Consider the following 26,026-nt stretch of genomic DNA (forward strand, 5'->3'; position numbering starts at 1 on the left):
TACCCATGTGTTATTAACCCCTAGGTTCATTTTGCGCTGGAATTGTCCTTTAAGAGTTTTTCCCAAAGCTGCAGAGAGTGACTTTTGGTTAGGAACAAATTAAATAAAATGATAGACTATAGAATTAGGAGATAGCTAAATCAATATAGATTATTGACTGTATATTGTATCTGGGATCACATACCATCAGCATATGAGTTTTTAAGATTCTTACCCCAGATTTCCACTGAATGCAGAACGACTGTGGAACGGCTCCGCTGCGTATCCGCTCCGTGCTCCGCCGTCCGTCAATACCCACCAGGTCCGGATTTGTTGCGCCACGGCTGCGGCCGTGACTGACGGCTGTAGTCCCACAAACCACAAAACCAACAACAGTTAGTTTCCATCCAGAGTAGTAGAGGGGAAACATCTCTGTGCTGTGTTTTCAAGGTGTAGTGCAGAGAAATGTGATCCACCGTGAGCATGGTGTATTTTATTTTGAAAATTAACCAGATGCCGGAGTCTGAACGCATCTGTTCCGCAGTCAGTGGTAAAACACACATGACTTTAATGGAAACCTAATTACTCCGCCGCCGTTCCAGAGTTGGTGGAAATTAGGGGTTAAAGTTAGGACTGAGACACCCCACTCCACCAGTTACTGTAGGAGCTACTTTTAGCCTTAGGATGTTGTGTGAATAGGGTGCCAGATGAATATCCAGTGCATTTTGTTAAGATTGAGTAGAAATCTGTTAGATGTTAGACAGTTCCATCAACTCTTTAAAAGAATGCGACTGAAACTGAATATCAGAAATTTAAGCTAAAGTCTTTTCGTTATCATTTTGATGTTTTGAACATTTCCATTTCTTACCTTTCACCCTGAAATGTGTGATTTCTTGGTTATTTTTATCTTCTGGTTTTCAGCTGTCAGAGACAGGACAAATGAGCCAAATAATGTTTATTCTTTGTCTCCCACCATCAGAGAGATTTTATTTTAAGCTTCTCTTTTGTAAAATGCTCTGATGCCAAGGACAGGTGCTGCATCATTCATGAATGGAAAGGAGCTGTTATTTATAGACTCCGGACTAGTTTTTACTGTAAAACATGTTATTTGTGCATTTTAAACACTAATTAATTTGGAATGTTGCAGCGACCGTTGGACGATTCAGTGAACCTGTGTAACTAAACAGGGGTTAAAGGGTATCAGATGAGGTGTGTGTGAAGTCAGTCAGAGTTTAATTATGAAGCGTGAACTGCCTGTCCACACAACCTTTCTCGCTTTCCTCTGCGTGTACGAGTGTGTGTGTGTCTGTAGTGTACATACATGTGCATGTTGGTCCTCTTGGTGTGAGTGGGCCAATGAAGAGCCAGATAATTCCAGAACAATTTAGTGTTTACGTGAAACAGCATTGTAACCGTTTTAACTAAAACTATCCATACAGAATAAGCACCATTATATTGACTGATGAGAACATTATTTTTGTTATCAATTCATCTGCAGATTATTTTCTTGATTCACTGATTCATCATTTAATCTATGAAATGCTAAATGTCCAGGACTATTTCCCAAAAGTCCAAGGTGAAGTCTTCGAATGTCCAAAACCCAAAGATTAAATATTCACATTTGAAAAGCTGAAACCACAGAATTCTAAATTATCAAAATAGTTGCCAATTATTAATTTTGTCGATCAACTCATTGATTAATTAAAGGATAACATCAAAACGTTAATGTAAATTGGGCTGTAATGTAATAAAAGCATCGTCTGTCTATAAATTACAGGAACGTCTGTCTGTCTGTGGGTCTGTTATGCGCATATCTCTCGAACCGTTAGTTCCATGGATTTCAAACTTGACAGGTGTCTTGCTACAGGAACAGGTAAGTGCAGTGCCAAGTTTGCCTATCAAGTTTGCCAACTCTGGTCGGCATTGGAAACGGGGGTCTTGGTTCGCTCCCAAGTGCACTAGAGTTCGGTTCAGTTTAGGTGAGAAGGCAATCTGATCCTAATATAGGAACTGAACCAAAAAGCAATGCATTTACTAGCACTTAGACACAGTACTTATATATGATTTAAGTGATAACTTTAAAATCAATAACCTTCTCCTTACTCACTGTCTTGTCAGCTGCTTATTGTTTCACTTCTTGTAAAATATTAGAAACACTAAGGCAAAACCAGAAAAACCAAGATGTTACAAATTTGATGTTGCTCCATTATTTCTGAGACCAGGAAGTGTTGGCGAGTTTTACTCGGATATTCTGTCTAATAGACCAGCAACCATTTGATTACAGTGTTTGGTGCACTTGACAAAGTGCAGTGTGAGCGCTAAATGAACATGTGAAAAATGCAACAATGTTACAACTACAAACCAGAATCGCACCTACAGAGTCTACAGAATTAAAAGGTGTGAACCAGTGACTGTTAAAAAAAAACGTCAGAAGGTGTGAACGTGCCCTTAGACTCCAGAATCACTTGATATTGTGTTAAGGGGAAAATGAAAGATCATCTTCAGTTCAATCAAAAAGGTAAATATGTGAAATATTTGCGGTCAGGTTTTCACGGTAGATGTGTGTTTTTATTGAACCCATTTGAAAAGACAAATACACACATGAGAGATTTATTTAAAATATATATATATATTTTAAATAAATTCAATTATTATATATATATATATATATATATATATATATATATATATATATATATATTAATAATTGAAATGTGGCAGTAAAACCAGATCACTCTTTTCAATCCCTCCTTCTCTCTCTTCGCCTGCTCCTTCCTCTCTTTCTTTGCTTTTATCTCCAACCTCCTCTTTTTCCTTCTTCTGTCTTTTCAATTCTTCCTTCTCTTGCTTCCTATTTTCCTCCTTCTGTTTATTCTCTCTCTTCTCCTCCTCTTTCCTCTCCTTTTTCAGCCTCTTTTCTGCCTCCTTCTTGGCCTTCTGTTCCTCCTTTTTCATTCTGGCCTTCTCCTTGTCCGTTTTTTGAGCCAGCTCCTGCAGGCTAAGTAGATTGACCTGAAGTTCAGAGTTTTGCTCTTTTAGGAGCTTGATTTTGTTCTCCATTTGGCTCTCTTTGTTAATCCACTCCTTCTCCATCCTTCTGCTGTTCTTTTCCATCTCCTGGATGCTGTGGTAATGTACCTGAAGATCAGAGTTTTGCTCTTTTAGGAGCTCAATTTCGTTCTCCATTTGGCTCTCTTTGGTAATCCACTCCTCCATCCTTCTGCTCATCTTTTCAAACTCCTGGAGGCAGTGGGTTTGTATCTGAAGAGCAGAGATTTTCTCTTTTAAGATCTTGATTTTGTTCTCAAAGCTCTCCTCTTTTGCAGCGAGCTCACACGTCATTTGGTCTTCCAGAGTGGCGAGTTTTGTTTCAAACTCTGCCTCCCTCTGGATGATCTGCCTTTCCTTCTCCATGAGCTTGGCTTCGCTCTCCAAATACTTGACTCCTAGAGCCGTCTTTTCCTCCGTGATTTTGTTGATCAGATCATCCTTTTCCTGGACGACATGGCTCAACTTCCTATCGTTGTCCTCTGCCAGAGTTTGGAGCTTTGCGTCCTTGTCCATCAAATTCTGGTTTGGTATGGTTGATAATATACCATTGATCTTCTTTTTCTGGGTCTCTCTGTTCCTCTCGCGCTCCTGTTTCAAGAGCCCGACGACCCGGTTGAACTCACCAGTCCAGTGGAGTTTGGCTGACAGGGAGACGTCCTTCTCTGCCTTCAGACTTTCTCTGAGAGAGTGAATCTCTTCATTTTTCTGCTTCTCCTTGATTTTACTCTCCTTTTGGACATTTTTCCTTATGGTTCTCTCTGAACGTAGAGCCGTCAAGATTCTCCTCTTCTCTTCCTCCAGGCCAGCATTTTCGGAGACCAGCTGGTTGATGAGTTCTTGAGTTTCCAGTTGGTCTTTCTTTAGGTCCTCGAGCTGTACGCCGGGAGTTGGGCAGACGACTGTCGCCGGCATTGTTGCCATGATCGCTCAACAAAAGTATTTGTTGCGATAGTGGAGTATTGCAGCGTAGAGTAGTATTGCTCTATCGTTGTAGTACGGAAGTTTTGGTGTTTTGATCTCTGTCACACAAAGAGATGTGTCGTTAATGAGTTCAGACTGTTAACTGCCTGTAAGCACCCATAAACAGAACCATAGAATACCATCACAGCTTTAGAGTATGTCACACTGTGTGATGTCACTCTGCACGACAAGTTCCAGAATGGGATGACCATAGAACATATTATCGGTACACGATCCGTTCTACACATGCACAAGATAATATTGTTTTACCGAGGATACGACCTGCACGATCTGTTCCACGCTAGCCTATGGCTAGCCTCCACCGGGAAGCTAACGTTAGTTTAGCTAACAGCTAATTTGGCTAACCGCTAGCTGACAGCTAGATTCAGTCTAAAATAACGTTAAGTCAAACTTAATGGGAAAAGCAGGCTACAGCTACATTAAGACTTTACAGTAATAACAATAAAGACAAATATTGAGTGATTGTATTTTAAATGAGCACAAGTAAAGTAGAACTAATGTAACAGCTGTTATATATGTTAACGTTTATTTTCAAGTTTTATTTTGAGGGTCTTTTAAATTTATTACATGCTGTCTCAGGTAGAGATTAGCCGAATTAGCTGTTAGCTAAACTAACGTTAGCTTGGCTGTCGACCGGAAGCGTGGAACAGATCGTGCAGTGTCGTAAATCCTCGTACAACAGCACATGCGAGAACATTTTGCGCATGTGCAGAACGGATTGTGTACCAACACATACCATAGAATATGTTCCTTATCAATTCAATTCAATTAAATTAAATTCAAGGGGCTTTATTGGCATGAATGTTTCTTTTAACAATGTTGCCAAAGCATCAGACAAAACACAATAAACAGTTATATGTACATTAACACAATATTAGGATGGGTTTATATCATTATATAAATCTATTTGTATGCTTAAACAATATGAAACAAAAAGTATATTCTAATAAAAATGTAAAGACACTAAAATTTTACATCAGACATAAATATGTACAGATATTTAAAACTGGGATCTTTGTGTGTGTATTTCTATGGTGATGACACACTGTGTGATGTTAGGCTGCATCACATGACTTCTCCAGACAGAAAAACGTCAAAATAGAAGTATGTAGCCCGACGTGGCGCAACGTCGACTTCAAGGCACCTAACCCTAACCGTAACCATTGCCTAATCCTAGTGCCTTCCGGGCAGCGCTTCCTGGAAGACGACGTTGGGGGCTTAAAACACCAAACACCAAGAAAGACAGTAACACTTCCAGGGACCCACACAGGACGCTCCACGCTGCAACGCAATGCTTTAATGTGGTGTTGAGTCTTTGGTGTCATGTCAAATGAAAACACGGTGGGAATCTCTCGTACAGTCAGAGTGTTGCTTTTACACACACACACACACACACACATACACAGACAGTGAGAGTTGAATGAACAGGGAGAAATGCCATATGTGAGCCCATACAGGAAGCACACACACACCTGGAAATGGAAAATGGAAATGTCGACTGTTATATTTATATATATATATATATATATATATATATATATATACACACACACACCTGTGTTTCTGTGTCTGTGTGTTGCAGGGCGTCGGGCGCGATGGCTAATGCCTCCCCAGACCTGGACAACGCGGAAGCCCAGCGCCAGCTCAACAACAACAACCGACCAAGCAGCTCGGGATTCTGGGAAACGGAGTGTACCAGCTCCAAGCTGTTCGAGTGCTCCCGCATCAAGGCCCTGGCAGGTCAGAGCTCGCGCACATGCTTACTCAAATCCATACAATCACACACACACACACACACACACTATACTTTGTTTGGTACAGATCCTCGTAAAAATCACACTATAATCATTTACATTTTTAATTTTAATACTTTTCAATGAAAATGAGAATAATGATACAACATTTATCATTCCCTCCAATATCGTGAATCATATCGCTGTCGCAATATCAGTCAAAATAATCGCAATTAGATATTTATATATTTATTATATATCGTGGAGCACTAGTATTAATACACCTACATCATGTGCATTGTGTTGATTCTTTGCTGTTTTGAATTTTTTTTAAAAAGGTCTTCTTTTTAATTGTTTTATTATGACTTAAAGGCTTGATTTTTTTTCTAAAAAGATAAAAGAACAATATTTTAAGTTGATGGCTTGTCTTGTTTGACCCTACAAATCCTCTAACACTAGTTTTAATAGGTAAGAAGTGCTAAATTGAAAATTAATCCTGCACATCATATTTTAAAAAGTCTCATCAGGTAACGCATCTCACAGGATAAGCACGATTAGATTTAATGCTAGTGTTAGCTATGTATTTAATATTTTACTAGATATTATCCAAGATGTCTCATTCAGCAGAGAGCAATTGTTGTTCCCGTTCCCCTTTCCTTTGACCTAACGCTGATTCTCTTATTTTCCTCAGATGAGCGAGATGCGGTTCAGAAGAAGACTTTTACCAAGTGGGTTAACTCCCATCTGGCCAGAGTGTCCTGTCGCATAGCGGACCTCTACAACGACCTGAGGGATGGATACATGCTCACCAGACTGCTGGAGGTCCTCAGTGGAGAGCTGCTGGTGGGAACACACACACACACACACACAGAGCTGTAACCGGGCCTTAAAAGTTAGGCCCGACAAGGCACGAGCCCAACAGAAATCGGCCCGAGCCCGACAAGTACATTTTGATTGACAGCTTTTTAAAAGCCCGAACCTGTTTACAGCCTGACATTATTGAAATGTGCGCACGCACACACAGCTCTTTTGCCATTTGTCAAGAATGAGTCGTTTATAGTTTCTATGTACACTTATTTGGTAATGTTTTGGTCATTTCTGATTTTTTTAAACCTGCAGCGAGTGTAAACACTTGGTGTCAAGTGGAACAGATTTACTGATGAAAGCATTTCTGTGGAGCACATTTTTCTACATTAGTCAAACTGGATCTTCTGATGTACTGTAGTTGTCCATTAGCTGTCTCATTTACTTCACTGAGGAGGAGAAATGTGAAAAATGATTTGTCCCTGAACCTTTCATTCTCTTTTTTTTTTTTTTCTCGTAACATTCCCATAATTTTAGCTCTAGTCCTGTTTTTACAGTTTACAATTGATGGCAGCGTTATGTTTTTTGGCATGTATGTTTATAATCCCTGTGATTTTCCCCAGCCAAGGCCCACACGGGGTCGTATGCGGATTCACTGCCTGGAGAATGTTGACAAAGCCCTCCAGTTCCTTAAAGAGCAGAGAGTTCACCTGGAAAATGTTGGTTCCCATGACATTGTGGATGGAAACCACCGTCTCACCCTGGGCCTTATGTGGACCATCATCCTACGCTTCCAGGTAAACACAAACTCATGTAAAACACATAAGTATTGGTAAGATTATTGTATGGCATTTGATCACAGCTCAATGATGCAGTAGTTAGATTTGGGAGATGTCTCTTGCATTTGGTGGAGTCATGGCCAGGTGTCTTGACCTAAGAGCTATCAGTTTGGTGACACACACAGGGTTACTGTGCTAATGGCAAGTGTGGTTTAACAGTACGGCAAACACTCCTTGAAAAGCTACTTTGTCAGAAATACAACAGAAGAGGAGCTGGTGTATCTTTTTACAGGGCAACCAAACAAACTCACGCTGTCACTGCAATTGCAGCCGCGATCTGAGTTCATGCTGCGCACACCGCCAGGAAGTTTTTCACACAACAGCAGGACACAGTGGTACAGTTGGTTCCCTTGCTGAGGAGTCGGAGATCTGCAGCCTGTTGTCTACAGCTCTTTATCTAAAAGCTCACTGTGGTTGGTCATTGTCGTTACATGACTCCCTGCAATATTTATTACTGATCCTCACTCAAAAAATGCTGAAACTGACCATGTCGTATTTAGTTTTGTAGATTACAGTAAGTGAGTTTCTTGTGATTGCTTTACAATCAAAGCCAGTCCAATGTGAAGCAGCACCAGGCAGAAATGTTCAGTTTGCATTTGCAGTAACTTAATACAGCTCTGATTCGGCACTACAAGAGTGAAAACTGGATTACATACTACATTGTTTCCTGTGACTCTCTTGTGTGTGTGAAGACAATTTGAATCAAGTGCTTAAATAGCGGACTTCAACCATTAACTGAAAACTACAATAATGAGGTAATTATTACATTACATTTAGCTGACACTTTTATCCAAAGCGACCTTTATTCACACACTAATAGTTATGCATCGGGAGGAATTCAGGGTTCTTGCCCAAGGATACTTGGACATGTAGACCGCATGAAGATCTTAAGGATAATAACATTAAGCCTAGTAGTGACCTGATATCTGGTCGCGGCAGATGGCTGCTCCACCAAGAGCCAGGTTCTATCTGAGGTTTCTGCCTGTTAAAAGTTAGTTTTTCCTTGTGACACACCAAATGCATGCTCTTGGAGGTATCGTTGGGTTTTTGTAAATTATAGAGTGTGGTCTAGACCTACTCTATCTGTAGTCAAGTGTCTTGAGATATGATGTCCGCAGTATCACAAAGGTCTTTCTAGCTAATACTTTGTAAAAGTACACTAGAAAAAAAGGCAAAATTATTGACTGATGTTTTTAATGATTTGATTCTTCCCATAAGTGCACCGAGATGCTGGCACATGTTTCCGTGCCACTTAGTGAAGCAAAAGGATGCTGTAATCAGCAGTGGCTTTGTTTAGGATGAGCTGCCAGCGGTTCTGTTTGGGGGAGGATGTCACAACTGCCGCATCATCAGTGTGCGACAGCGACAGCAGTGTTTGGTGGATAGAGCCTGAATGTCACTCAGGGCTCAGCGGCCTAGAGGTAGCAGTCGCCTTCCAGTCTGCTCTTCAACAAGGACGCACACACACACACACACGTGCCCACACTGCACTTGCTCTCTTACATACACACACACAACACACACACACACACATACATACACACACTGGTTTCCAGGCCAAAGCAGCAGTGATACAGGAGCAATTCCTGCCATGTAAGTACAGCAGAAGCCCACAGCTCCTCTTTATTATGCTTCAGTGCTACACCGTGGCTTTGGCACAAAATGCTTGTTTAGCATTATTCAGACCCTTCTGTAACATTTACGGTGCACAGGTGCCAAGTAGCTGTCTCCTGGGACTCAGTATTGTCATGCTAGGGCTGGCGACCTACCACAAATCACATTTTACAGCACTACTAGTAGACGTAGGCCTTAGTATGTCGAGACCCTCTGACAGCCAGGCTAGTGAGGCAAAGAGGATGAATGTTCTGTGTGTGCAATATAATTGCAATATAATGTCCACTGCTAAAGCCTAGTTCATGGTGGTCATTATTCACGTGTATGTGTGCATGGCAGAGTTTGTGGTCTTTATTTTTGTAATCGTAAAATCACAGCTTGCATATCACGTGTGTAAAATGTGTTGGTTTTTTTTTTGTCCTTGCCATCTAAATTTCCCACAACAGTATTGTATCAAAGTAAGTCAAGTTTCAGTGTTTAAGCTGAATGACATGTTGTTAGGTAATTAGTTAAGTAGACTGTGTAGAAAAACACAGTTTAGAAATATGCTCCACATAATTATTTAATAGCTGTAGTACAGCGATGCTTAAGAAAGCAGAAACAGTCTTGATAGCACACTTGTTAATAAGGTATCACCTGTTAGTTGCTGGTTTTTGTTGTGTTTTGAGTCCAGCTTAGCATATGTAACTGTACAGTTTGAGCTACAGTAGTGTTAGCTGACTACAAGCTCTGCCACCATTAGCTGCGAGCTTGGCTGTCGTCTGCTCTACTGCTCTAAAGGGCCACCAGTCGATGGCCTCTTCAATTTTGCATGCGCTGAGAAAGACGAGTAGTGCGGAAGACTGGTGTTAGTGTGTGTGTGTGTGTGTGTGTGTGTGTGTGTGTGTGTGTGTGTGTGTGTGTGTGTGTGTGTGGAACAGAGAGAGTAATTATGAAAGAAGTGAGTATAGGGGGAAAGGATGGTTGGCTGATGGGAAACCACGAGCATCGGTGTTGTGCTAAATAAGCAGCGGGTGGGGCCTAACCGTGATCTTTAGTCAATGTCACGTTTCTAATGATCAAAGACAGACTATGTAGTGAGTGGGGCGCCTGGATAGCTCACGTGGTGGAGCGTGCGCCCCTATGTAAAAATGCTCAGTCCTTGTCGCAGCAGCCCCAGGTACAGCTCCGACCTGCAGCCCTTTGCTACATGTCGTTCGCCCCCTCTCTCCCCTTTCACATCTTTAGCTGTCCTGCATAATAAAAGCCTAAAATGTCCAAAAAATAATCTTAAAAAAAAGAATGATGTAGTGATTATGGCTTTACTGTTTGTAAACACACCAATCAAAGTTGGCCCTGGCTCAACGGCCAGAGAGAGAGAGAGCGCAGTGGTGGTCAAGCGAGCTAGAGAGTGAATGAAGAGAGGGAGCACCGTACAAAGCAGTAATCCGAGGAATAGAAGGCTCTTTTCTCAATTGTTTTACAGCGATTATGTTCTAAAGCACAAATAAACACACCCACACCTCCGCGGGAAGGTGCCACATTGCTGGATTATAAGTGAATGCAGAGCTTCATGCACCACTACATACTTCTTAGTGATGATTGAGAGGGATTACTTTTGGATTGAAAATAGAAATCAGGTTCTTCAGTTTTCATACAGTAAACCACACTCTTTATTGTTGTCCTTATTATTTGTCTTCTTTAGGCTACTGCCATTCCTACTGATTATTAGCATGTAAGCCTTTTCACACACCTCCTTTATTTGCCATTATTTAAACAGGCATGTAACTTGTGTAACCTAAAAAAAACATAAATTGTTTTTAGAATTCCAACCTTGCAAAAACCCTTTTAATTTAAGGGGACAAAACAGAAATGAAAACAAATTCTAAGGGACCATGTAGAGAGATTAAATATTGGGATTTGAACAGAGTAAAGCTGCTAACTGATTATGAATACATTAAATAATGACACTAGCTGCACAGCACACAAAGACATTCAAAATTAGATTTATGAATCAGATTAATTTTGGAAATGTTTTTGCAAATTAATCTGCAACTAATGTGAAGGCACTAATGTGACTTGGCTGCATATGGAACACATTACATTTTAAAATACACAGTACATTTGGGAAACAAGTTGGTTTTGTAGTTTGCTTGTGAACCAGACCTGGGATTTTTGCCATTACTCAATTGGCTGAAACTGCCTGAGCCTCGATTCCAAATCTGACGGCAGTTCATAAGGTCAATAACTTAATTTAACAACATTTAAACATTTAACATTTAAGTGCTAAGAATAATGTCAGTAGGATGGATAATTGTCCATGGTTTGTCTCTGTAGAGTATGTTATCTTTCCCTCTTGCACTTTGACTCTCCTCTTCTCCAGTTCTTTTCCGCTTTCCTCCCTTCCTCTGTGGTGAAAGTGAGAGTTTGCTTTGTCCAGTCAGCAGGTAGGGCCAAACCACTGCAGTAACTGCACACAGGCGGAAAGAGTGAGCCAGACAGAAAGAGAGGGAGAGAGAGGGAGAGAGAGGAAAGAAGGGAGAGGATTGACAGGCAAAGGAAGAGGTAATCCTAATGTATTTACAGAACCATTCACACATAATAACAGACTGTTATTATTTGCAGGGACTTCAATTAATGTTGTATATGGTTGGCTGAATGTCCTTCAGTGCGGTGTGTGTGTGTGTGTGTGTGTGTGTGTGTGTGTGTGTGTGTGTGTGTGTGTGTGTGTGTGTGTGTGTGTGCGCGTGTGCGTGTGTGTTTCCTTACCTAAAACACTGCCAGCTCACTTGCTGTTTACAGAGTCTGAATTGAGACTCATTGATGTGGCTTTACTGTAAATTTGACCAGATATATCGATTCAGATTTTTACTGAATGCACATCATAATGTAATGTTGTGACATGGTTAAGATGCTTGATGATTTTATACATTCCCCTGTGGGTTTATCTGGTACATTATTTTAACAATGTTGTTTTACCCTACTCTTGTTCTTACCCTTTTTTAGTTGGTTTACAGCAGACACACTGTACATAATAGTACGTAATAGACAAACTATAGGACTCGTGTTGAAGTGTGAATTCAACTAAAATGTTCAATTTAGAACTACTTTTCTATGTTAAACAACACTGCAATATTATTTTCTGTGTTTTCCTCACGTTTTCTCCGGCTAGGACAGCAGCTAACTGTTAGATTTTTAATCATCATTCCGTTGATTATTTGTTGGACATACTGATTAATCATTAAAATACATCTGTATCTCAAAAATAATGGCAAATACTAATAGCTCACAAGTTCCAACCTATAGTGATGCTTTAAAAACAGCTTGCTTCCAAAAAGAATATTTAGGATACAATGATATACAATATCAGTTTTTTTTTTTTCCATATTCAGATCTTTACAGTAGTTAATGCAATGTTTATATTTCCGTTATAATGTATTTGCTGCAAAAATAACATCCAATGCTAGTTTAAAATTGTGATATCCTCTCAGGATAAAGAGACAGATGATTTTAGTGTAATCACAAACCTAATCTGGTCTCTATTGGTGAGCATTTGTGTACATGTGTTCATCTTTTTGTATGTGTGTTCATGCATAGGCGTTGTGTTTGTGTGTCTGCTTTTACGTGTAGGTGTGTGTGTGTGTGTGTGTGTGTGTGTGTGTGTGTGTGTGTGTGTGTGTGTGTGGGTAGCAGCTGATTCCAGGGTGTGATGTCCCCAATTACCTTGGATCATGTCACTGTGATGTTATTGGTTGAATGGCTGTCACTGTCACCTATCATCAGGCGTTATAATGGCTCTGCACTTCTTTGCACTGAAATCCTCTGCTCTTATTGCTCTTGTCTGTTTTTACTGTTAAAGGTCCAGTGTGTAACATTTTTAGTTGTTCATTCTCAAAATTTGTGTTGCCAGTTCACAAATTTGTCCTTTTTCATGAATATTTACCTCCACCATTGATTCCAAGTGTTCCTATTGGTTTGAAATGTTACATTTCCGTTTGCATGAACTGGGGTAGACGCTCCATATTCATGCGCCATCATGAAATACGTTAGCTGGTAAGGGACATACAGGACAAACTGCTCCGCCTTTCGTGTTTTTGCTGTCACATGATAAACTCACAGGTGCTGCTAATGCTGCTAATGGATATCGTTGCTTCCCGGCCACGGCAAGTTTGAAGAAGGAAACATGGAGGACCACATGTATTCAAAATCCAACAATTTCAAACTTCTTCTTCACCCAGAAAAGAAAAAGGATATCAGAAAAACGCAGAAAGGCTACCGTAGCTGTAATACATACTTTGAACTGCGTGGTACGAGAGAGTTGATTGCAATATACGTATGATCTCAACGCTAGATGGGAGAAATTCCTACACATTGGACCTTTAAGTCTCTCTCACAGTGTGTGTGTTCCGTTGAGGTTTCAGGAATACTGTCAGGGCAATGTGGCTCTGACCTTTGCTCTTGACTGCTTCCAGAAGTCTAAGTTGCCACCTGAGTTTTTTAAATTTTTTTTAACAAGTGATTCAATTAGGGCTGGTGTTGCTCTTGTGGCTGTATCCCCCGGTTGGAGAAACCCCTGAGCCAATCAGAGCATTTGTGGGCAGGACTGAAGTGGGTGACAAACTTTGTCATGGTTAAACAAATCTTAAAGTGCTCATATTATGCTTTTTGGCTTTTTCCCTTTATATTATTGTCTTATATGTCTTTTTTGTGCATGTTATAGGTTTACAAAGTGAAAAAGCCCAAATTCCACCCCAAAGGCACTTACCATCTCCAACAGAAAACACTGTTCACCATTGCTCCAAACAGCTCTATTGTAGTCCAGCCTTTACTTCAGAGACAAACGTGCATCACTTTGTAACACACGTTATAATGCTCACCTAGCTGCTAAAGATGGAACAGAAGTGAGATGCCTCACTCTGTAGCTAAAACAGAGAGCTCAACACACAGGGTGAAAAGAGGAGCTGCAGCAATGTGCAGTACAACATAAATATGGTGTTTGTGACAAATTAAACCATGTAAACCTATTCTGGTACAACCTCTAAATACAATTATGAACCTGAAAATGGGCATAATATGAGCAATTTAAACATGGTTACTTTACTTTTAATCACGGATCTAATTACTGCTCACGATCTTTTAAGCTTCATAGTTATTATAGCCATATAATAAATACAAATGATCTGACTCTGAATTGGAGCATGACAACATGCCTCTGTCATTCAGGCTGTGCCCATAATCACTCCTTCATTCACTCATTCACTGCTCCCTACCTACATAATACTGTAGTTATGAGGTAAATAGTCAGAGGTAAATTGAGATTCTGGACACTAAACAATCAGCATTCATTGAAAGGTGTAGTGTTGCAGGACTAAAAGATAGTGTACTAAATTTTTTCCGCCATTATGGGAGGTGCATAAATTTACACTAAAAAGGTTGACACTCAAATAAAATGTCAGACACAGTTATAGTGTACTATAAAGTAAATAGCAAGTGTTTTTGGACACAGCCTCGGTTACTCTGTTTGCTAAACAACACACCAGTAGACACAGGGAATTACCTAAAATGTGAATGTGTGTTCCCAAAAAGAAAGCAGCACAGGGGGCAGCCTCTAGCTCACCCAGTAAGAGCGTTTGCCCCATCTAGGCTGAGTCCTTTGCAGCGGCGTGGGTTCGAATCCGACCTGCTACCCTTTGCTGCCTGTCACCCCGCATCTCACTCCCCCTTTCCTGTCTATTTACTGTCACTGTCTAATAAAGGAAAAAGACCCAAAAATGCATATATGCATATTTTATATATATATATATATATATATGCAGCGCATGTATCTGGTCTGTGACACAGAAGGTTTAGGGTCCATGGCACAATGTCTCTCCCAAAACAAACGCTAAACGGTTGCTTTGTTGTGTTCTTGTTCAGATTCAGGTGATCAAAATAGAGACAGAGGACAACAGAGAAACTCGCTCTGCCAAGGATGCCCTGCTGCTCTGGTGCCAGATGAAGACGGCAGGGTGAGCAGTCAAATAAATAATACAGGAAACTGTAAGCTGCAACTGTGAATTCCGTGATCATTCACGTAATTTACTTAGTGGGTATTTTAGTGTTAGTACGTTGGTGCTCCTTGGTTTACATGTAAAGATGTCTCTGTGCTCTAGGTACCCTGAGGTCAACATCCAGAACTTCACCACCTGCTGGAGAGACGGCCTCGCCTTTAACGCCCTCATACACAGACACAGGTAGTTTGAAATCTTAATGCTCCCCACTATGCTAGCATGTTTAGAATTGGGAAGCTGCAAGTTTTACATGATGACAGCAGCAAGTAGAAAACAGTGTTTGCAACGTTACTGCGTTTAAAAAAAACAAAACCGGAATTGTTTTATTTTCTCAGTTTTCCACGAATTAAAATAATAGGATTTTGATGTAAAAACATGATTAAAAACAAAATACATACAAACTTATTTACAGTAGATAAACAGACAAAGATAAAGTTTAAACTAAGTTGTGTGATGGATTTAGACTGATTTAGGATCATCAGAGTCATACAAACATGACACATTCTGTCTCATCATCTTGTGCCCTCCAGACCTGACCTGATTGAGTTCCACAAGCTGACGCGGTCCAATGCAACTCACAACCTCCAGCAAGCCTTCAACATCGCTGAGCAGCACCTGGGCCTCACCAAGCTCCTGGACCCCGAGGGTACGAATGTTTGTCTCGTTTTGTTGTCCAAATTACATACAGAAATATCCATAACCATGCCATAAGAGTGATTTTTCTTTTGCTATTTTACTCACTGAGATAAATAATAACGGTGTGCCTCCACCTAAAGTCAAGCAGTTAACTCCTCTTATCTCTGTCTCCTCCACATTCCTTCGGTGCAGATGTAAACACAGAGAACCCAGACGAAAAGTCCATCATCACTTATGTGGTCTCCTACTACCACTACTTCTCCAAGATGAAGGCTCTTATTGTGGAGGGCAAGAGGGTTGGCAAGGTAACGAATTACACACGTGCAGATACACACACACATAGACATTCTATGAAAGGTGAAGGGAAAGCGGTGTTTGCTAGCTAGTAGGGTTGCATGATATTGACAAAATGTGATATTGCGATATCGATTATGAATATTGCGATATCGATATTAATTTTGATATTTTTAAACATATGTAAAATTACAAAAGTTACGGGAAAATAGATTCACAACAATATAGTGCACACTGAGACTTATGTACGGCTCCGTTGTGCAGCTGGACCACAGGTCGGTCGTGGATGAAAAATATTCAATATATCCGACTCCAAACTCTGCCTCATATAAACACCTGCCTCATATGTTTATAAAGTTGCGGGATAGATACCAGTGAGAAATAGATGCGGGATGGGATTACTTTTGGCAACTAAAGTTTCCTGTTCAGTCTCTGTTATTTTGTCTTCTCCCTGAGCAACACTCATTTTCTTACTTTTGTGTTCTTTCTTTTGCTCCACTGACTCCCTTCGCTCTCTCTTTAGGTTCTTTCTTTTCTTTCCCTTCTCTGATTCGTTCCGTTTTGTTGTCTCTATCCATTTCTTCACTTACACTGTCCATCCATCCATCCATCTTCGTCCGCTTATCCGGTGTCGGGATATGTCACTTACACTGTCACTCTGTCAAAATATGCACACACTTCACGTGGTACGCTCTATAGGGTTTGTCACGTAGTGGACCCGTGTGCTGACGTGCACCAACATGTGCAAGTGGCACGGTAACGATATTGAGTCGATATATCATGCACCCCTACTAGACACAAGTAACAATTCATCAAAATTTGCGGGGGCTCACGAAAAGGGAGAAATGTAAAAACATTCTTTCTATCACTGTGTATCTCTATCTTCCAGTGTCTGCTTTTTTCTTAACTCTGTATCCCATTCGCTCTCTCTTTATCTTCCTCCGTCTGTCTGACTCAGGTACTAGACAACTGTATTGAGGCAGAGAAGATCATCAACCGCTATGAGGCTCTGGCGTCAGACCTGCTGGACTGGATAGAAAAGACCATCGCGGTGATTAGCAACCAGAAGTTTGCCAACTCGCTGACCGGAGTTCAGCAGCAGCTGCAGGCCTTCACAACCTACTGCACAATAGAGAAGCCCATCAAGTACGTTTTGTGGATTTTTAAAATGGCATCTTGAAATACCATTACCAGTCATTTATTACACAGCACACACAAACATAAGTAGCCTACTCATGCATGCCCTATACTGAAGAGCATTAACACACTGCTCGTGAATACTACTGGCAACTTTTGGTTGATGTGCTCTATTCTGACCACTGATTGTGGTTCAAGATGATGATGATTGTAGCTACAAACTAATTCAATGAATCCGTAAGTCGATGCATAGAAGTGTATCAACTACAACATTAACGGATTTCCCGCTTCTGAAATTTGTGAATTTGTGTCTTTTCTTGATTAATCAATTAATGGGAAAAAAAAATAATCATTATTTGCAGCCCTTATGTTATGTTGTTTAATCATTCAACAACAGTACAAATTGGTTAAAAACTGGCCTTTATGGCGGCATGATCAGAAAAATGTGTGAAAACATAATTCAAAATAGAGAACTGTGTACTTTTTCAACTGAAGCTGAAACATGTAAAACTTTAATTACTGTATGACTTCCATCTGATCAGCAGATATCTTTTTTTTTTATCATCGTTAGTCATTTTTCCAAAAATGCCCCAAATTGACTGGTTCCAGCCTGTCCAATGTGAGGATTTGCTGCTTTGCTTTGATGTATGATAATAAACTGAATATCTTAAGGTTTTGGATTGTTGGTCAGATACAACAAGCAGGCATCACCTTAAGCTCTGGGTAATTATAATGGGCATTATTGTACTGACAATTTATAGACAAAAGAATTGATTCATCCAGAGAACAATAAGCAGATAAATCAAGAATTCCAGCCATAGATGACATGCTTCTCAGAATAGGTTAGTTACCACGAAATTGACAATGCATGTTTTCAGAATATGTCACCATATATTGGTTTGAAGCTGTATTAAACACCCAGCTGTTCATACAGTAGATTCCCTCAGAGTGATGAATGGCCATGACACCGGGCAGCAGGGTAGCGGAGCGAGAACAGTCGTCAGACCTCCCTGTGAGCAGGTTGTCATGCTGTTAACGTGTCCTTGAGCAAGACACTGAAACCCTGACCAACTTTGGTGGCTGAGTTTTTTTTTTTTTTAACAAAGTTGCTACTTTCAGCGTGTCCTACACAGGAGGGGACTATTGAGAGAGAAGAGGCCATGTTGTGAAACAGTAACACAAACTGAAGTTTTCTGTTTCTCGCTCAGGTTTCAGGAGAAGGGGAATCTCGAGGTCCTTCTGTTCACCATCCAAAGCAAGCTTAGAGCCAACAACCAGAAACCCTATGTGCCTCATGATGGGAAGCTCATCTCAGACATCAACAAGGTCATACATCCACCTGCTGCCATTGGTTTTCTTTTATACACAGTACAGTATTTTACAGTATTTTCACCTTTTCACTAAACAAAGTGGCAACTGCAACTGCATCAGCGAGTTAGGGACCGTTCGGTATTTATGGAATGGACCACCGGAGGAAAATAGGGGAGGGTCATGTGTTTTTATTCTTTGTTGATGGGATGGTCAACACATTTTTTTTAGTCTACAGGGGAGGGTCTCCCAACTTTTGTATTCATGAGAAGAGCAACATTTCAAAGTGGGTTGTTTGGTGCATATTTATCCATTTAGCTCCATGTAGCTCTCTCAGTCTCGGCCCCTATCGCTAGCAGATGGGTCCCTCCCTATTTAGTCAGCCAGACCTGTAGCTTTCAGACCCTGGGATTTCCCAAACTGAATAAATCCTGTACTGTTTAGTTCAAAAACATTCCAAAACACTGTACGAAAACATAGCTGACCAGACGCAAGCTTTTATTTTGAAAAGCCGTAACTCACGCCGCAGATAGCACCAGCCGGCAGCTGGGAAGGCATGAGACAGGAGGTATATCCTTTCGGTCCCAATTATTATTTGTGAAATTGTGCAAACAATTTGAGAAGGAAGGAGTGGTAGCATGCTAGCTCCCAAATTTAAGCTCGTCTGAGAAATGGAGTTTTGGATAATGTTCAGCTTCGGCAGCAACCAGTGTTGAATTACCCAGTGTGCTTTGCTGAATGGTCTCAATGTTTTATTGTTTTATTTCATGTGAATACTAGTTTACTACATGAGTAACTTAGTATTTGAAGTAACGCAGGAAGTGTGCATTTAGTTTCCTTGCTTATTGTGTTTCCACAACGTTAGTGAGTAAATCTACTGAAATGGCCACCACTCCATAACAGAGGAGTGTGATGCGTCAGATGAGAATGCAGCCGTTTAGCCATCTTTTTTGTACCTGTAAAAAAAATATGGAAATCTGCACAGCTTTGCCAAGTGCAAATCAGTACAATAAATTGATGGCGAGGGTCATCCTTTTTCCCCCAATCATGTTGGAGGGTCATCCAAAATGTATTGCTGATGAAGGGAGGGTCATGTCTATTTTGACTAAAGGTCCCAAAGCTCCTCCGGTGGCCCCTTAAATAAATAACGAATAACTCTTATTGATCGATTAAAACCATCGCCAGCACTCTTTAACAGTTAGAGGAAAACCTGCACCTTCTTCAAAGGTTTTCACTTCACATTGACGGGTTTAATTTAAGTTTTTGGTTTCATTACTTTGTTTTCTCAATTAGATCACCACTATTAAACTGTTTATTTTATTTATTTTTCATTTTCTGTCCAGGCCTGGGAGAGGCTGGAGAAGGCTGAACATGAGAGGGGTGTGGCTCTGCGCAAGGAGCTGATTCGTCAGGAGAAGTTAGAGCTGCTGGCTCAGTGCTTTGACCACAAAACCACCATGAGACAAGCCTGGCTCAATGAGAACCAGAGGCTTGTATCGCAGGTAGGGACCTTATGCAGCTGGGTTATAAACATGCTTCTTCTAGTTGTAGTCCCCTTTGTAACATGCAAAATAATATGTTTTATGCAAACTATTTTTCTTTTCTTTTTTTCTGGAAAGTCAAGTCCTGCATGCTTAGTGATAAGATGATAAATACCAGCTCAATTTAACTTTATCAGTGAAACGAAAGTACCTGCACAGTTCTTACTGTCGCTTCACCTGGATGTTTTCACTGTGCACAGCTTGGCATTAAAAGGCTGTTTTCAAACTCATCTGCTACAGGGGGAAAGTTTCTCTGTGCTCACTTTTACTGTGTGTTTAAGACATGCACATAAGACATCACAACTAATCTAAATGCAACATACACTTTGACACACATTAAACCCATTTGTGTCATGCCTTTTGCCACTTAAGGGTCCTATCTTGCACCCGGCGCAGCGCAAAGCCCGACGCAAGTGTCTTTGCTAGTTTAAGACCGACTCAGTTGTCAATTTCCCGTCCAGCGCCCACGTCGTTTAAATAGCAAATGCACCTGCGCCCATCTTTGCACCCATGGGCGTGCTGGTCTTACATGGAGGTGTGTTCAGGTGCATTCTTGGCGTATTGCTATCTTGAGGCAGCGGGAAGTGGTCGTGCCATTGACCAACAAAAACCTGGTCTAAAGTCAATAGCGCAACATTTCATTGTTATTTTAACAGCAAATTAGTAAAAAGCGCCTAGGCTTATGCACAGCGTACAGGAAGCGCAACAGGACACGCCCTAAACACACCTGCGCCATGCGCTTCACGCCGTGGGCTTAGATCGTTAAAATAGGGCCCTAGGTAGGCGAAGGCTTTCTGCTGAAACGCGTTGATGTCATGTAATATTAAAGGCTTCTTATTATACTCAAGACTCAGTGCTTTGCATCTTCGCCTCTTTTTTGAAGTAGGAGACATCTTTTGTCCAGCGGTTTAACTTTGGAAATGAAAACTATAAATGTATAAATAGGATCTAGATGTTTTATTGAGATTGTGATAAAAAAAGCTGTACAACTTTTCATGTGAAGTACATGCCCTATATCAGTCTAAATTTACAAAGTAGGCCTGCAATAGAGAATATTGTTGCATTCAGATGAATTCAAAGGCTGGAGAATCAACCTGTGCATATACAGTATGTCAAGTCCTGTACTGCTGTGTGCAAATCAGTTAGCCTTTGGTCGTCATAGTTTCAGTGGTTAATCTTCTTTAGATTAGTGTTCTTTCACTCTCTCTTTTCACTCCTCCCCCCTTTGTCTCCCCACTCTCTTTGCCTCAGCGGCACACCTTACACATTTTTCTTTCGATTTTTTCTGCTCTCGGCCTACAGGACAATTTTGGCTATGACCTACCAGCAGTCGAGGCGGCAATGAAGAAACACGAGGCCATCGAGGCAGACATAGCCTCGTATGAAGAGCGAATTGGCGTGGTGGTGGAACTTGCTGCAGAGATGGAGACAGAAGGATACTACGACATTCGGCGTATCTTGGCACGTAAGGAGAACATTCTGGGCCAGTGGAGTCTGCTGAAGGAGCTGGTGGCTGGGAGGAGGACCCGGCTGGAGAAGAACCTGGCCCTGCAGAAGACTTTTCAGGACATGGTCTACATGATCGACTGGATGGAGGACACACAGGTGCTGTACTGGAGGCTGTGTGTAAGAGAGAGAGAGAGAGAGACTCCACTATATTCAGTAGTTAAATAAAGACAGAGGAAAGAAATAGTGGAGAAGGTTAAAGAGGGTCTACATGGTTTGAAGATTGAAAAATAGAAATGGGGGAGATCCAGAAAGACAGAGAGTCAAAGTATGATTGCTCGCTTTTGATTCATCAATGGAGATGAAGACAAGGGGAATATAGGAAGAGGGAAGAGAGAATAATTGAATGAGGAAGTAGAAGACAAAAAAGGCCTCCTTTTATATAATGACATCACACGTTCCCTGTCATCTCCCGCTCTCTCTCAGGTCCAGCTTCTGTCGAAGGACTTTGGGAAGCATCTCCTGGAGGTGGACGACCTGCTGCAGAAACACAGCCTGCAGGAAGCCGACATTGCAGTACAGGCTGAGAGGGTCGAGACACTCAACACCGCTGCACTCAAATTCACCACTATAGAGGGTATACACACATCTATCTTGTGTATTGTGTACAGCGCTGGTGAAGTGTGTCATTTTGTCATCTTTAGCTTCATATGATAACAAAAGTCTTAACAAAGTTTGAAGTTTGTATTGCCTGTAATAAAGGCTGGGATGAAAAGAAATGTGGTTTTTAATTGATCTGGTTAGAATCACCTTAAAGGAATGATCTCAGGTAAAGGCAAATTAGCATTGTACACTGAGATTCAAATTTTTTAAACGGTGTCAGGTGGCTGTATGGCTCACCTGTCAGAGCGCGTGCCCGTATATAGAGATTTATTCCTTGACGCAGCCGCCACAGGTTCAACTCTGACCTGTGGCCCTTTTCTGCATGTCTTTTCCCCTCTCTCTCCCTTTCATGTCTTCAGCTGTCCTATAAAAAATAAAGGCCTGAAATGGCCCTGCAGAAAATTATCTTAAAAACAGAAAATAAAAACAGTGCCAAAAATATATAATCATTCCACTGCAGGATGCAGCATAAAGTTGTATTTTAAAAGGCCATTAATCAACATGTTTAGAAAAATGACAAAACAAATTTAGATAGATTTGATGCATATTATGATACAAAAGGCAGCAAGTATTGATAAGAGCTACAGGCTGTGCACAAAAACAACAACATCTCTACAATATCAACATTTTAAAATGACCTTTTGGTACATGTTGGCAAAAAATATAAGACTCATTTGAATTGTAATGAAGAGGCAACAATTGTTTCTGAACTGTTCCTCGGTGCTTGTCATCTGTCAAAAACAGACTAAATAAAACAAAGAGGAAGCAATGATCCAGTATTGATTTCATTTCGTCAAGTGAAAATGTATTTCACCTCGAGACTTGATATCAGTGAGGAGATCTGCTCAGTGCACTTTGTTCACGTTTTTCATATTATTTTTTAAAGTAGTCCAGCTAAGAGTACACTACTGTAATGAATGTTAGTTAAACTGTAAAGTGCTGTATCTATTCTGTGTTTCTTTTTTTAATGGTAATTAACCTAATTTTGTTGTTTCCCAGGTTACCAACCGTGTGACCCACAGGTGATCTGTAACCGTGTCAACCATGTCTCTTCCTGTCTGGAGGAGCTGAAACAACTGGCAGCTAAAAGGCGCGATGAGCTTGAGGAGTCGAGACAACTGTGGGCCTTCTTTCAGGTAAAATGGGTGGATGGGATGAGGCTAAAGGCAGGATAAAGTCATGTTATTTGTTCCAAGCAAGTTCAGAGGCCAATATACCGCATCGGAAGTATTTGTTGGATGCTTTAAACAGCTGAGGAAAACTGCTCCCTCCACACAAATTGGGGAATTGGGGGATGTGTCCTACAGTTTTTGTAACTTTCCAAAACCATCGTTCCAATGTTCACACCCAGTGATTGGTCGGGGTTGTGGAGATGAGAAAGTAAGCTGGGTTTGAACTCTCTCAAGCTCCCCTTTTTTTATTCTTAACACCACTGGTTCTGTATCTTTTTTGTGTGTACAACCGAGTGCAACACTATTAATGCCTTCCGAGAAACTGTCTAAAAATGTGTGTCGTTATCCCCATATTTAAATGATTATTGCGTCTCCCATCTCTATATGACAGCCGGCATTTCACTCCGCCTCCGTCAGTCTTTGTGTTTGGATTTCCAAATTATCGAGCATCCCAAACCTGCAGCTGATTTAAATAGAATACTGTAGATTGTTATTGTCATTGTGCTTAGAACAGTGAAAATCTGCAAAGTCATGGTAAGTCATCTACTGGAAATGGGCAGGGTTTGAACCCAGACTCTGGGCCACTGAATCACAATCAGAATCAGAATCACTTTATTCGCCAAATGCATCAGCAGACACACAAGAATTTGACATGGCAATCAGTAACACAGAGCTTGACAAACAGTATATGCACATAGCTGCATGGACACTGGCACCTTATTGCCACAGACAATCCCACCATGCCACCAAGCACCCTTCATAAAGATATACAGACCAGGGTTGTAAGATTTGTGGTAATTCAGCACCTCAATCTGCCACACAAACGCGACAGGCCCATATTTAAATGCGCGTTAATTCATCCATTATACTCACAGCCTCTATTTCTGGCCTTTGCAACAACATATACAGGTCTTGAGTAGGGTTTAGGATTACTGCATTTTTATAAGGTAAGTGAGTAAGCTAGCTGTTTGAGATACAGGTTGCTGGTCTACCTGCAGGGCATTACTGACGCACTTCCACCGCTGCCTTGGTGAACAGACCTCCTCAAGTGAGGCCTTCTGGGGAAACAGATCCAACACCCCTACCAGACCTTAAAGCCTCTTATACAGTAGCTGCAGCCCAGCTGGCGCGTGCAAATGTGACTTCATGGAATCGCTGTAACTATTTATACCCGCGCAGGTGGTCGCGACACTAGTTGTCATCTTCTCCTGAACAGTGGTGGTGCTAACGAGGAAAAGCTACCGACGTTGCTCTTTCTACGGACTAGAAGAAGAAGAAAAAGATAAACAATGGCAGAACTGGCAGCAGCATTGACGCCAATGTTTTGATTTGATTTGATGACCTACTTCATTGGATCGAGCCTTTCATTCACCATAAAAGAACTCATCTTAACCCAGTAAGTTTACAAGAGGGACTTGGAGTCGGATGGTTCGCTCCTTTAACCCCAGTATGCCTCTAGGTGGTGGAGCGATGGCAGGGATTTCTCCCTGCCACCCCCTGCCCCCAACTCTTCACCTTCCTCCTTAACCACAACCAGAAGCTACCTAGTGAACTAGTAGACGTAAGAAGTCACACAGTGAAATACTGTCTTAATAATAACGTTCTTTGTTGCTTTGCGTGAGAACAAACCCGTCCTGGCTGACCAACCATTGTTTAATGTTTAACAGCATATACTATATACTGTACTACAGTTTTTATGAATAACGCAGCTGTCTCTCTAATAGGCTGGGAGAGAAGGTAAAAACTATAATCCGATTAGTTGCTCAGGTCATACCAAACGCAATGTTAGTCAAATTAAGCTGCCCTTTTATGGACTCACTGTAATATTTTGAACACTCAGGTACAATTAGAATTCCAACATAATTTTTTTTTATTCATCACGTACCTTTATTTTGTGCATAGTTTTATGCATCATTATGTCTCAGTTGGCAGTCCATTTTCATGTGTCAGACATGAAGATTTATATTTATTTATTTATTTATTTAAAAGGGACAATGCACATTAACTGACATTTTAGTTTACACTGGAGATGTAAATGTGCCAGAGTTAGCAAAAAAGCTAATTTTCATCTGTAGTCCCTTGGCAGCCGACTGCTGTCCGTCACTTTGATAACACAGAGGTGATGAACGAGTTATTAATGTTAGTGAATAAGCTTTTAGAACGAATTGTGAAAGTAATGAGTGTATAATTAGAATAGAGGATTTGTTTTGTACAAAGAGTCATTGGTTCACAGTGTTGAATCACTACTTACATCACATTGATTAATTCGGCTAATTCCCCTTCTGCCTTTTGGAAAGGCTCTCAGAAACAGACTGGACTGATTTAGGTATTAAAGGGGAGGACTGTTCTATATTTCTGAACTTATTTCCTTTACATTTTTTTTTTTTTTTTTTTAAATGATCTTTTGTCAGTGACATGCTGTTTTCTTTATACATTGCTTCACCTTTTTTTGTCCTCTCTTTGCATTTCTTTTATGTAGTTTTTTTGAGTCTATCTTTTCCTCCTTCTCAACCTTTTTCTGTTTTAGAATTAGGTTTGTATTTGTTAAAACAAAAACAAAAATGTAAATCTAGTTTGTCTGTTCGTTGTGCTGTTAGGAGCTGGAGGAGTCGGAGGCCTGGATCAGGGAGAAGAGCTCCATCCTGGGAGCGCAGGGTTATGGGAAGGACCTGAGCAGTGTGCTGAAGTTACTACAAAAACACAAGACTCTGGCAGGAGAACTGCTGGCTCACCGGTCACTGCTGCAGGTGTGTGTGTGTGTGTGTGTGTGTGTGTGCGTGTGCGTGTGCGTGTGCGTGT

The 26,026-nt window shown here is 40.9% G+C and overlaps 2 protein-coding genes across 5 annotated transcripts in view; one reads left to right on the forward strand and one right to left on the reverse strand.

The window, feature by feature from the left end:
* The window catches only part of sptbn4b (spectrin, beta, non-erythrocytic 4b), a 109,550-nt gene that overhangs the window by 15,394 nt on the left and 68,130 nt on the right, over positions 1 to 26,026 (forward strand). For all 4 annotated transcript variants that reach the window (XM_028573908.1, XM_028573910.1, XM_028573909.1 and 1 more), the window contains exons 3-16: positions 5,594 to 5,751; positions 6,436 to 6,587; positions 7,172 to 7,345; positions 14,897 to 14,988; positions 15,133 to 15,213; positions 15,561 to 15,676; positions 15,859 to 15,971; positions 16,919 to 17,106; positions 18,306 to 18,423; positions 19,749 to 19,907; positions 21,249 to 21,551; positions 21,879 to 22,029; positions 23,055 to 23,191; positions 25,825 to 25,974. In XM_028573908.1, the coding sequence (XP_028429709.1) occupies positions 5,607 to 5,751; positions 6,436 to 6,587; positions 7,172 to 7,345; positions 14,897 to 14,988; positions 15,133 to 15,213; positions 15,561 to 15,676; positions 15,859 to 15,971; positions 16,919 to 17,106; positions 18,306 to 18,423; positions 19,749 to 19,907; positions 21,249 to 21,551; positions 21,879 to 22,029; positions 23,055 to 23,191; positions 25,825 to 25,974 (2,079 nt within the window). In that variant the 5' untranslated portion in view covers positions 5,594 to 5,606. The remainder of the gene's footprint in view (positions 1 to 5,593; positions 5,752 to 6,435; positions 6,588 to 7,171; positions 7,346 to 14,896; positions 14,989 to 15,132; positions 15,214 to 15,560; positions 15,677 to 15,858; positions 15,972 to 16,918; positions 17,107 to 18,305; positions 18,424 to 19,748; positions 19,908 to 21,248; positions 21,552 to 21,878; positions 22,030 to 23,054; positions 23,192 to 25,824; positions 25,975 to 26,026) is intronic.
* LOC114552926 (trichohyalin-like) lies at positions 2,680 to 4,078 on the reverse strand. Its single transcript, XM_028574022.1, has one exon. It carries the CDS (start codon positions 3,949 to 3,951, stop codon positions 2,680 to 2,682), a length of 1,272 nt encoding a protein of 423 aa, XP_028429823.1. The 5' UTR covers positions 3,952 to 4,078.

Source organism: Perca flavescens, chromosome 3 (assembly GCF_004354835.1).
Source record: "Perca flavescens isolate YP-PL-M2 chromosome 3, PFLA_1.0, whole genome shotgun sequence".
In the NCBI taxonomy this organism is placed as follows: Eukaryota; Metazoa; Chordata; class Actinopteri; order Perciformes; family Percidae; genus Perca; species Perca flavescens.

Bases quoted from the DNA above. Each gene is read 5' to 3' on its own strand.
- LOC114552926 (XM_028574022.1), bottom strand. From the start codon at position 3,951: ATGGCAACAATGCCGGCGACAGTCGTCTGCCCAACTCCCGGCGTACAG.